Source organism: Bison bison, unplaced genomic scaffold (assembly GCF_000754665.1).
Source record: "Bison bison bison isolate TAMUID 2011002044 unplaced genomic scaffold, Bison_UMD1.0 scf7180017864321, whole genome shotgun sequence".
Classification (NCBI taxonomy): Eukaryota; Metazoa; Chordata; class Mammalia; order Artiodactyla; family Bovidae; genus Bison; species Bison bison.
In genome coordinates, this window is record NW_011494893.1 from 273526 (window position 1) to 285359 (window position 11834).

An 11834-nucleotide genomic window follows, 5' to 3' on the forward strand; every position below is an offset into this window, starting at 1 on the left:
AACTGGACCTACCAGTTACAAAGACAAATTGCCATGCTCGTCTTAATATAAAATCCAGCTATATGCTATTTTTAAGAGTTCCACTTAAAGCATGACCCCAGAAAGGTTGGAAGTGAAGAACAGAAAATGATTCTAGGCTAATATTAACCCTCCCCAGAAACTGATGTAACTTTTAAAATAATCAGACAATGAAGTGAAAAAAAATCAATAGGGATAAAGAGGATCACTTTATAATAGAGGATAAAATAGTAGACACTTTATTAGGAAGATGTCACAGTTCTGATTTTTTTTTTTTTTTTGCGTATTAAAGACACATTCTTTAATGACTGAAGAAGGGTCTTCATCATACACTTAAAATAAGGCAAATGCTCAGGACTGTGGCTCTGCACTCTGAGTCACAGCCACAGTGGGCACAGGGGTGAACATGCCTAGGAGAGCTCCGCCTTCAGTGCATTTCTTCATAAGTTTTGTTCAAGACAAAACCTTCCTTGACCCCAAATGAACAAACACAAGACTGACTTCAAGTGATGGACACAGCACATGGCCACGGAGGACCTCAGAGCTCCCTGTACTGATACACTAACGCCAGTGTCAGAAATGGGCCTGTGGCCTTGGGGAACGATCCAAAACCTGACTCAGCTTTCTGAAGCAAATGGTGTGACGAAGGCAGGTCAGGGGAGCCGAGTCTGCAGGAGGACACGGCGGCCCGACCTGTTCTGGCGACAGTGTCACCGGTGGCTCCCGTGCCTGCTGACACAGACACCACCAGGGCAGACACCCCGAGCCACCAGGCAGGACGCCGGAGAGGCCAGAGAAGCGGTGCGGGTGGGCAGCAGGGCGCCCGGTTCTGGAGGAGACGCTGACTGCAGCCCCTCACGTGTGCAGGGGTCGCGGGGGCAGGAGGCCCACGTCGGGTTCAGGGTGAGTCACACAGAAAAGGCCTGACGACGTGAGCGCTGTGAACACAGGAGCCAGGCAGCAGAGTTAACTCTGGAACCGAGGCCCACAAGTAACCTCCCCAGCGTAACACCTTGGTAGGCAGACCGCACGCTTTTCTGAAAGTCCACTTGGGTTAGGAGTGCTAGAGCCATCGGCGTGAAATGAAGGCTTTCACACGGCTGCAGAGTTTAGGGCAGCTCCAGGTGTTCATGTGTGACTTTCTGCTAACCCATGCATCCCCTCCCAAGGTGCCTGGGAAGCTGCAGAAAACCCAGGAAGATGCTCTGGGTCTGAGCCGCCCTGCCTTCTGTAGCCTTCACCACGCAGCACGTAGCTTCGACATGCTCCCTAATTTTTAGAAAGGTATTTTAAAGTCACACTGTGAAAGTCGCTCAGTCATGTCCGACTCTGTGCTACCCCATGCACTGTCCAGTCCATGGAATTCTCCAGGCCAGAACAGGAGTGGGTAGCCTTTCCTTTCTCCAGGGGATCTTCCCAACCCAGGGATCAAACCCAGGCCTCCCGCATCGCAGGCGGCATACAGGGCCTAGGGTAGGAAGAATGGCAAAGCAGACACTTCCTGGGCATTTTAAATCAGGTCAGTTTGGTTGAAATAAAACACACACCAACATCTTTCTAAGCTCCCCAATCAGGGGAAAGAAAAGAGAGAGGGGCAGCCTAAGCTTCCATGCAGATACCTGTGGGCGCTCAGCGAGCATCGCCTGGAGGCTCTACGTCTTCACGGCGGGTGGGGGGGCAGCCTGGAAGCAGGCCAGCTGCAGGTGCATGCCACTCTTGACCCGGCTCAGCAGCTCCTCCAGCAGCCTGTGGGAGAGACACAGACAGCCACATGGCTCCTGCCCCGTGGTGCTTCTCCAGCCAGAAAAGTCACTTTTCTATGGGCTCTGAATTCCATGACAAAAGAAAGTCAACTAAAGAAGGTCCTCTAAGGGAACATCTATCTGTAGACATACTTACATTTATACACAAAACCGTCCTTCTGCCCCTTCCCCTGAATTAACTGGACCCCTCCCTAAACAGAGTGATGTTTGGGGTCTGGGCACTCCAGAGCTCTGACAGGCACTCTCTCTGACTCTGATAACACAGCGCAGCATCTCACGACCCCCATGTCAGGACAAGCCCTCTTGTGCTGCCCATCTGCAGTCACCTTTGCCCTCACCCCACTCCTTGGCAATGACTGGTCTATTTTCCATTCTTCTTATTTTGCATTTCTGCCTTTAACAAGTATTGGAGAGGTGAACTGAAGGGGTGAAGCAGGCACCCACAGAGTCAGGGTAACTCCTGCACTGTAACTCCACCTGGCCCCTGTGCTGCAGCAGTAACTCCATCTGGCCCCTGTGCTGGCCAGATACAACTGGATAATTTCACAGCCATGAGGGGTCTGACAGCTCACTGGGCTCAGATGAAGCAACCAAGAAACAAGCTTGCTGGTGCTTGGGTCAAGGGATCACTTCCTGGTTTAACGATGCTCCCAGCAGACCCCGTCTGGCCTTCCTCACGGTGTCTGCTTCTCTCAACCGCCGCAAACCACTAGTCTTCTGAGCAGACGAGTGAGCCCCACTTGCATGGGCTGATGGTTAAGTGAGGCTTTAAATCTTTCACTTTTAAAGGACTGCACAGGCTTTGAACATGTGGTCAGTGAGGAGGTGGGACGGGAAGACAGGGCTGCCCAGCTCCTCTCAGCCAGACCAGGTGACCCTGCCCTCCCAGCCCTGTCCACACCTCCAGGGCCCCCCTGCCCGTGTGGGTCCACCACGCTCCCCCGCGCCGTCACAGCTGACCCTGAGGGCTGCACGCGGTCAGGGCTCCGTGCCCACGACCCGTCCAGCAGCTGCAGGGTGGGGGACCTCGGCTGGGCTGGGGAAGAGCCCAGGCACGCTGACATCTGCCTGGCCTAGACTGTGTCTCAGGTCAGAATTTCCTGTTACATGAGTAGCAAAGTTGAAGGCCAGGCCGAGACTGTTAAAACAGCACTAGTGGAACATGTGTAACTTCATTCCGTCACGTGTGCACATTTACTTTCAATGCTTCACGTCACACGGAGCACGAATGCACACTGCGGGCCTACTTGAAAGACAGTGTCTCTGAGTCCTGCCTTTACCATGCTGTCTTCTCTTTCACATTTCTCTAAATACTATCTTCTTACAAATTTCAGATAATAATACAGTTTTCTGAGTCAAAATAAACTTTCTTATAAAAGTTTAAGTGACTGGTATAGTTACTTAAAACAAGGAAAGAACTAATTTCTGAAGCGTCATAAACCAGGTCCCACCTCCTCCTGCCGTGTGGGAGACGGGCTAACACAAGGCGTGTCCAAGGGCCACCGAGTCCCACCTCCCTCCAGGCTCCGCCTGAAGAGGAGCTGCCCAGGTGACAACACGCCACCCGAGAGCAGCTCAAGACTTACCTTCTGTCTGCTCCGCTCGAGAGCTGAGGCAGGGCTTCCAGGGCCTGCTTGAAACTGGATCTGTAAGAGACAGCATCCCAGGTGGGGACCCGCCGGCCCCACCGGGAACAGGGACATTGGAGAAAAGCATGCCTTATGTTCAGAGGAACTCACAGGCTGGTGAGGCGAGCAGAGCAGGAGGGAAAGTGAAAATGAAAGCGAGGGTTTGCAGAAGCAGGGCCAGAAGAACCAAATCAGGAGATAAAACATGACTTTAAATGCAAAGGAGAAACTGAATTTTACACAAGGTGCTTCTAATAGTAGATGAGAGCTTGGTGTGTTGTTGTTAAATTTAAAAAGGTCTTTACTTTCAAAACAAACTGAACTATACAAATAAAGCAGCTGCTAAGAAAGGAAGGGAGCTGGGTAGGAACAGGGGTGATCTTGTGCAAAATGATGCAAAGGGGGCACTTCTGGAACTGACACGTGCCGGGCCTGAGGTACAGCCAACTTCTTACAATAACTGAACATGTCTTAAGAGCACTTAGCTATTGTATCTAAAATTTGTACAATAATGGAGAGGTATGTGTATATATATGCATAACTCGACATCATTTCATTTCGTGAAATATGGAAAAGGGAGAGAATTTTAAGAATGATTTGGTATGTCTAAGTTTCTAAAGTAGAAAGTAGCAGCAGAGTAATTAAATCAAGTAGTAACGCAGAGCAGACGGCGGCGGGAGCCATCAGACAAGCTCCTGGTGAACAACCTCACGTGTCAGGAAGAAAAGGAAAAGTCTTCCCGACTGCATGGTGACAGTCAGGATGAGGGCCTGAACACGCCATCCAAAGCTGGAAACAATGGCAAGTGCATCATGGGACACGTTTAAACAGCTTCCTTGTGGACCCGGCACTTCCCAGGCAGCACTGCCAATGGGGTAAACAGTCTTGTGTAGGCAGAGCTGTTTCAGTTCACCTAATGATGTCTCAATGATAGGAAATCCTGACTTTCATTCAAAACAGCTAAAAATTATCATCAAATTTCCACTACAAAATTTTGCAGAGAAACCACAAGGCTTCCTCTTATGCTGATATTCACTAAGAGTCTGCGATGAGTAAACTGACTCAATTCTTATTTTCTCCTTTTCAAAAGAAGTACATGATGCTCTGTGATAACACTTACAAGCCCGAGGCTCATCCCCACCTTGAGGAAGAGCCTATGTGTCCTTGGCTTGGTGTCACTTCGTGCGTTTAACAAGACAACCGGTCAGATAAAAACATGAGATCGCCGAGTCACGAGTGCGTGTGTGGGACCACCACCCGAACCAAGAGCCTCGAGGGGGCTCCCGGGGTGTGCAGGACGCAGCACGGAGCACCTCACCTGCTTTCCAGTGTCAGGTGGGCCGCCACAGTGTCCCGCAGGGTGCAGATTTCAAGCCTGGCCTGGGGTGAGAAACGGACAGGTGACCACAAGGAACCATGTCGACTGTCCAGCAGAGAGAAGCGAGGGTGAGCCCCAGCCTACTCCCTGCAGAGCAGACCGCCACGGCCACAGCAGCAGCTCCTTACAGCAGACCTTCTAAATCAGCCCCAAGAGACTGGCTGTGACAACGTTCTCTGTTACTGAACAAGGGCACGAGCTGTCAAGTCTGACTCTGTGAAGGCAGGGGTCTTGCTCTGAAAGGTACAGATTGTGCCAGGGCCGTCCAGCCACCGGGCCTCACCACTCAACAGCACCTCCCCTGGTCTCCTCGGGGAGGAAGTGAGGTCTCACTGCCGAGGCTGGTGGGGATGCAAGGAACAGGCTGCCTCACCGCCCCCAGCACCGCGAGGCCCCGTGGTGCTAAGTGCTGCAGACTCAGTGCAGTGCTGTCAAAGCTGCAGCTACTTTTCTCTTTTGTTTTTTCTTCTCTTTTTAAAAACAAAACATGACAAGTTGATCCCAGACAATCAACATGGAAAAGGAACAGCACAACTAGAGAAACTCAGACCTCCAGACTTCAGAATGCGCTGCAAAGCTACAGTGACTCAAACAGCGTGGCCTGGCACATGGCCTGACATGCAGATCAACAGGACAGGACTGAGTCCCAGAAACAAACCTTTACATTTACAATCAAATGACTTTCCACAAGGTGCCAGGGCCACTCGGCGGGGGAGGTGGTCTCTCTAACGCATGGTGCTGGGACAGCAGGACACGGAGGTCACACTCCCAGGGCTGAAGCTGAGTCTCCGCCTTAAAACAGACACCAGCTCAAAGCAGAGCACAGACCACGCACACGATGAAACTACAGAACACCTGGAAGGAAGCCAGAGTGGATCTTTGTGATGTTAGGCTAGGCCTGCCTTCTTAGGAATGACAGCAAGTACAAGTGACAAAAGAAAAAAGAGAAAACTTGGAATTTCTCAGAATTAAAACATCCTCTGCTACAAAAGACATCATCACAGGCGTGATGATCACACAGAAGGAGACACCCTTGGCAGACACGGGAGGGCCACAACCAGCCAGTCACACACTGCCGATGCGGATGTGGGGAATCTAGGATCTTCACACACCGCTGGTAGGAAAGCAGCTACGGCTACTCTGAAAGTAGCCAAATAACCCAGCGATTCCAGTCCCTGGTATTTGCCCAAGAGAAATGAGAACATGTGGCCACAGACAATCTGCACACAAGTGTTCACAGAACCATTTTTCCTATCAGCCAAAAAGTGCAAACCCTAATGTCCATCAAATGATGAGCAGACAAACACGGGGTGGCATACCTACACAATGGAACGTCAGCCACAAAAAGGCACGGCGCAGGCTACCACACAGATGGTCCTGGAGCCGCCCACCACACGCAGGCTACCACACGGATGGACCTGGAGCCACCCAGGAGGCTGTTTAAGATGCATGGCCCTCAGCAGTACAGGCGCACACACACAAACAAGGACGAATGCCAGGGCTGGGCTTAAATCCACCAACAGAGAGGAAGGCTGACTTACATAAGGTAAATGTGCAGTCTAGAAAGCAGATATTTGGTCCCATTTCTCAGTGGGTTAGAAGCCTGAAACAGCTCATAATGAGAAAGTGTTCATGGGACTATCTGTCTTTACTGTTTACGTTCTAGTATATATAAAAACGGACCTACACGGAGAATATCGAAGAGAAAAAATAAGAACTTTCAGCTCAATATTTTAGGAGATGGATTAAACCACTATAAAACTAATCTTTGCTAGAAACTTTATTCAGACAAAGTGATAAAATGCTTTAATTAACCTATAAATTATACCTATTGTAAGAGCTGTGATGATTCACACAAAACACTCGGGCTGCTGGCCAGCAAACACTCCCCCTGGCTGGCTCTCGGGAAGGTCTGAGACTGGTGGCCGCTCAGCCCTTCATGTCAAGCCCTCTTGGTCACCTGTTGAGGAGAAGGTCACACACAGGCAGCCCCAAGGGCAGTGGGCAGAGGTTTTCAGAATAGAACTGACAGTGTCTCCAGGGGGCACAGGGCACGGGAGGCCAGGCAGGCATGGAGGCTGGGCCTCCAGCTGATTCTGACGTCTCTTCCGGCCCCTTCCTGTCAGCGGTGAGAGAAACTCGGCCATCAGCTAGATGGGCTGCAGAGAAGGTGTGGGGAGCGGGGATTTCTGTTGTAATTCCAAGACCCCTTGGGCTTCCCTGGTGGCTCAGCTGCTAAAGAATCCGCCTGCAATGTGGGAGACCTGTGTTCGATCCCTGGGTTTGGAAGATCCCCTGGAGAAGGGAAAGGCTACCCACTCTAGTATTCTGGCCTGGAGAATCCCACGGACTGTACAGTCCATGGGGTCACAAAGAGTCAGAGACAACTGAGCGATTTTCACTTTCACTTTCAAGACCCCTTAGGCCCAAAGCAGATACTGCAACTTCCCTTTAATTCATCTTCACACACACAAGGTTCCTGTTAAGAGTCTTCAGGTTTTTCTTTTTACTGATACATTTTCTTATTTTTACTATTACTCAGGTTTAAGTTGTTATCTGAAGGGGGTTGGCCTGAGAGGAGGGCCTCAGCCAGTACTAGAAGCAACACTTCAGGGACTTTTAGAAACCCTCACAAGGCCCATGAGGCCCATGGGCGGGGCTCAGGCCCCCACAAGTCTGCAGGCCTGGCTGCTACAATCTGGCCACATGCAAACCCAGACCCATTTGTTACATTTGTTACTGTAATTATGTAATTCCATGAAAGGCAACATAAGCCGATGGAGTATGAGTAGAAAGAAATAGTTGTCATTTCTATACAAACTGCACTGACTGCTCTGCAAAGACTATTTACAAGTAAGTTGCTAAAAGTTTCCTGTTAAATTAAATGTAGTGAAGACATTTGTAAAACACACAACAAAAACATCACCGAGCTGCAGAAGGGCTCTGCGTTCAGACAGGAACACAAGCACTGTCACACTCTGCAGGGAGAGCAGTTCTGGGACCACTGACGTCCTGCATGTGGTCCCAGGGGATGATGCACCCCGTAACTGGCAGAGGCACCGAGAAAATAACACAAGCCTGTGCGGACCTCTTGGGACTACAGCTGACACGCATCTCCGTGGTTCAAACAACTGAGTCCACGTGCACGGCAGCAGCACCGTACCTGCAAAGCCCCGTTTCTGCTGAAGGATGAGACACACTGCATGAGCCGGCTCAGCTCCTCAGAGACCGCCTCCACCACCCTGGACAGCACCCGGGGCACCAGGTCCTTGGAGACAGTGAACACCTGATAGAAGGTTGAAAACACAAAGAAAGGGTATGTTATGGGGGCTTCCTCGACCCGAATGTGTTGGAAACAAAGGGATGCACACAGCAAAACCACCCCCAGGTCTCCTCAGCCACGAATAGAATGGAGACACGGCTGACACTCAAGCTGTATTCACCATGCTCGATAAAAGGTAACCTCCGAAAATAGATCGGCAGACAGAATTCTGAAAGGTGCTGTTGATGGTGACAAGGTGAAACAGTTTTAAGGATTTTTTTCCTCCTCTTATCCTTTTCGTAAGAAGAAACGTGATTTCTAAAGAGGAAATTGTAGAAATAAAAACATACTGGGTCAGGCTCTCCTTGGATCAAAACAACTGCTACTTCATGCTGGGAACATAACTCTGTATTGCACAAGAGTTCCCAATTTTACTATCTGCTGAATTAAAAATATGTTTCCTTTCATTTGACAAAACCACCATTTTCAAGTTTTGAATTTGATAGTTGCAAACTAAGAATTACTATATTTGGTGAAACATTACTATCCTGACTTCTATGTTAAACTAAATCATATTTTTTTTTAGCTTTTCCATTTTTCAGATTCAATCACTAGTATTAAACCTTCGGGTCAATCCAAACATAACCTGAGCACTGAAGAAAATTCTGGGCAAGGTAAGATTGTTTGGGAGCAGTAAACAGTAAATGTTATGTACAGAATTCTACTTTCAGCCACTGGGATGTGTGGAAGAGGGACCGGAAAAGCCTTTTTTTGGTTTGTTTGTAAACGATGACAGTGGTGCCTCAGCAGGAGTCACCGTCATCACGCAAAGGCCCAGGCACCCTGCAGCACCCGAGGCACCACCTGGGATGGGCCGGCTCCACCGCCTGAGGATCTACCGCCACACTGACTTTCCCAGAAGCTAACCTAACAGAAGAGCGCTTTTATAAAGGTCTCTGATGTATAAAAAGTATCAAAGTTGAAAGTAAGTCACTCATCATAAAAAGGTGTACGTGGTAAATTCCCACCTGAGCTAAACCACGTAAAACTTTATTTCACGGAGAACGAGTGTACCATGCCTCACGAGGACCTGCGAGGGATGGACACAGCGGGCCGCTCTCTGAGGAGGCTGCTGGGTTTGGCTGCCTCGGCAAGCAGGCAGCACTGTGTCCTTCACTCACTCTGGTTCAGCCTCCATGACCACGTATCTCCAGGTCACCGAGGTGACCCAGACAGCACGTGTGGGCACAGAGGGTGATGCAAGCCTCACCCCCTGACGCGCCTGCACGGAGGCAGATGCTCAGGAGGAGCTTCTGCCAGTGGTCACCACAGCAGCAGGCTTCTACCGAGAACCCCTCTGCTGGACGACGGCCCATGGGCTGCAGCCGAGCCTGAATGATGGTGGAAGGGACACTAGCGGAAAGCTCCCCGGGAGCGGGCCAGGCGTGACTGGCAACACCAGCGTCCGGGAACCGTCAGCCATGCAAGGGAGGCCACCGCCTGTGCCCTGCCACAGGCCAAGCCTGTCCCCAGCATGCACCATGGCTGCCAGAATAAGACGCCAATGCTCACTGGTACACTGGTGAAGACCAGGGAAGCGGATGCCCAAGGTGGAGAAAACACCCTTTCACTCTCTTATCGCTTTACCTGCCTAATATCCATTAGTCTTAATTATGAGGAAAAAACATACCACATTTCGAAAAAAGACTCACAGTGAAAACATGCACATATGTGTATTGAAACCAGATACTGTGTTTTACTCAGTAAAACTCAGTGAAACACTCAAATCTGTGTTTTACTCAGACTAAAAATACATTCTGAAGGGAGAAGACCCCCTGTAAGAACCATTGAATTTACCCCTGCTCCCTTGCCTAGTTACCCACACCCCTTAGGGATAGCTAGCAACAGCTTACCTCTGCGTGCACGGCGATTATATTCACCAATGCTTCTTTCAAGTAGTTTCTGACACCTGCAATCAGACGGGGGAGGGAAAGGCATTCAGTGGAGACACGAGTGCCTCGCACCTTCCAGGAGGCAGAGGGACAGCACAGGCCCAGGGCTCCCGAGGGCAAATGGCCAGAGGGCTATGCTCATACAAGTTTTTTAAAAGGTGGAATTAACTGCAAGTTTTCTTTCATAGTTTTTCCATTTCTGTCATTGTTCTGTCCTCTGTAATCAGTCTGCTTCAAAAGTGAAATTTAAAACTGCCCGTCAACGTGTTCATACACATGCACGCACACACACACGCACGGAAGACCAGAGGAGGACATTCCCCAGAGTCTACAAAACGCCCGCTACACATCTACTGCAGCATCTGCTTCCAAATTTAACATCAAATTATGCAGAATGACTGTTTTGATCTTAAAAATATAAACTCTGGGAGAAAATTCTGAAAAAGACACTTTCCACGTAATTCTGTAAGCAAGTGAGGGCCCAGACAAATCCATGACCCGAGGATGGCAGGGCTGCCCTCCAGCACGGGCACACGCTGGGGAGGGGCGGTCAGCAGGTGAGAGTGTGGGTCCAGCCCCGTCTCCTCCTCACAAGCCAGGACCTGCGGCAGGAGGACTGGGAGGCCACCCCATCTCCCATCCACAAGTGCGAGGTTCGCACCCTTGTGGGGTTGCAGTGAGGAGGCCCTGGTGCTCACAGGGTTCCTAAGAGCCCCAGTGCTATTTTGCAAGAAAAAGTATAAAAACAAAATACTGCTCTAGTAACTCTAAAACAATTACTTTCACTTGGAAGAGAATAGTATTTCAGGATGCCTTCGAGAGTTAACAGCACAAACTGAGAATTTCTTCTGAAACAGAAAATCCTACTGTGTTGCGAATTCGCGTTCCCCGCAATCCGCCCAAGCTGCTGATTAGTTGGAGGGCTGGACCACCCCCCGTGAGGACCCAGTGCGCGCGGGTTCTGAACACACAGCTGCGTCAGTCTGTTGTGTTCCAGGCATCCATGTGTTCCAGCATCCATGTACGGATGCTCACAATTTTTGAGGAGCCAATCTCATAAATATTTCTTTGGTTCTATTTTGCTGATGGAATAACTGAGAAAACAGATTGAAACATAATTAAATACAATCCAGAAGTAAGCTGATTCTTCCTGAGAACAAGGACAGCTGCAGGGTAGTGAGTCCTCTCTGGGAGGAAACAGCCGTCCTCGCGAAGGTGAAAGGTGAAACACGCGACTAGTGCGATGACCAGCAAAGCTGTCTCCCCGAGAGGAGCACCCCCCAGGCCAGGCAGGGGCTTGTAGGGCTCAGCGCTGCGCTCTGGTCAACGCGACCACTTGGCTCAAGACTTGAGTCTTTAAACTGAACCGTGTGGAGGGCCGGCTTCTGCACATCCAGAGGTAGACGCAGTTCCTGGGCCCGCCACAGTGACCACATACACACACACACACACACACACACACACACACACACACACACACACACGGAGTCCTCCGGAGGCTGTGAGCCCGCTGGAACTCTCTGGTCACTCTCTGCACGGGTTTGGGAAGGATGGTGCATGTCGCTCGCCCCAGGGAAGGGCACCTGGCTCCCAGGTGACATCAGGGCACTGGGCTGAGTAAACGAGAACCAGAAGTCCGACCCGTGGGCCGCAGCCAGCCCTGACCTCAAGCCTCCCTTGTGGCCGTGCTCAGCCTCCCTGGAGCTCCTGGACAGCCCTGACTGGTGGGCTGCCTGGGGCTGCAGCAGAGATACTGCCCGCTCCACACAGGGCCGTCTCTCAGAGGACAGCAGGGTGGGGAGCTCTCCCCAGTGCGGCCATGCCAGCATGCAG

General features: G+C 50.6%; 1 protein-coding gene across 5 annotated transcripts in view; it reads right to left on the bottom strand.

Moving 5' to 3' along the window:
• Window positions 1–300: 300 nt before the first annotated feature.
• Window positions 301–11834, bottom strand: part of EXOC2 (exocyst complex component 2) — a 125470-nt gene continuing 113936 nt past the window's right edge. For all 5 annotated transcript variants that reach the window (XM_010852998.1, XM_010852994.1, XM_010852995.1 and 2 more), the window contains 6 exons: window positions 9963–10018; window positions 7951–8073; window positions 4728–4789; window positions 3368–3427; window positions 1638–1764; window positions 301–956 (listed from right to left, as the gene is read on the bottom strand). In XM_010852998.1, the coding sequence (XP_010851300.1) occupies window positions 1671–1764; window positions 3368–3427; window positions 4728–4789; window positions 7951–8073; window positions 9963–10018 (395 nt within the window). In that variant the 3' untranslated portion in view covers window positions 301–956; window positions 1638–1670. The remainder of the gene's footprint in view (window positions 957–1637; window positions 1765–3367; window positions 3428–4727; window positions 4790–7950; window positions 8074–9962; window positions 10019–11834) is intronic.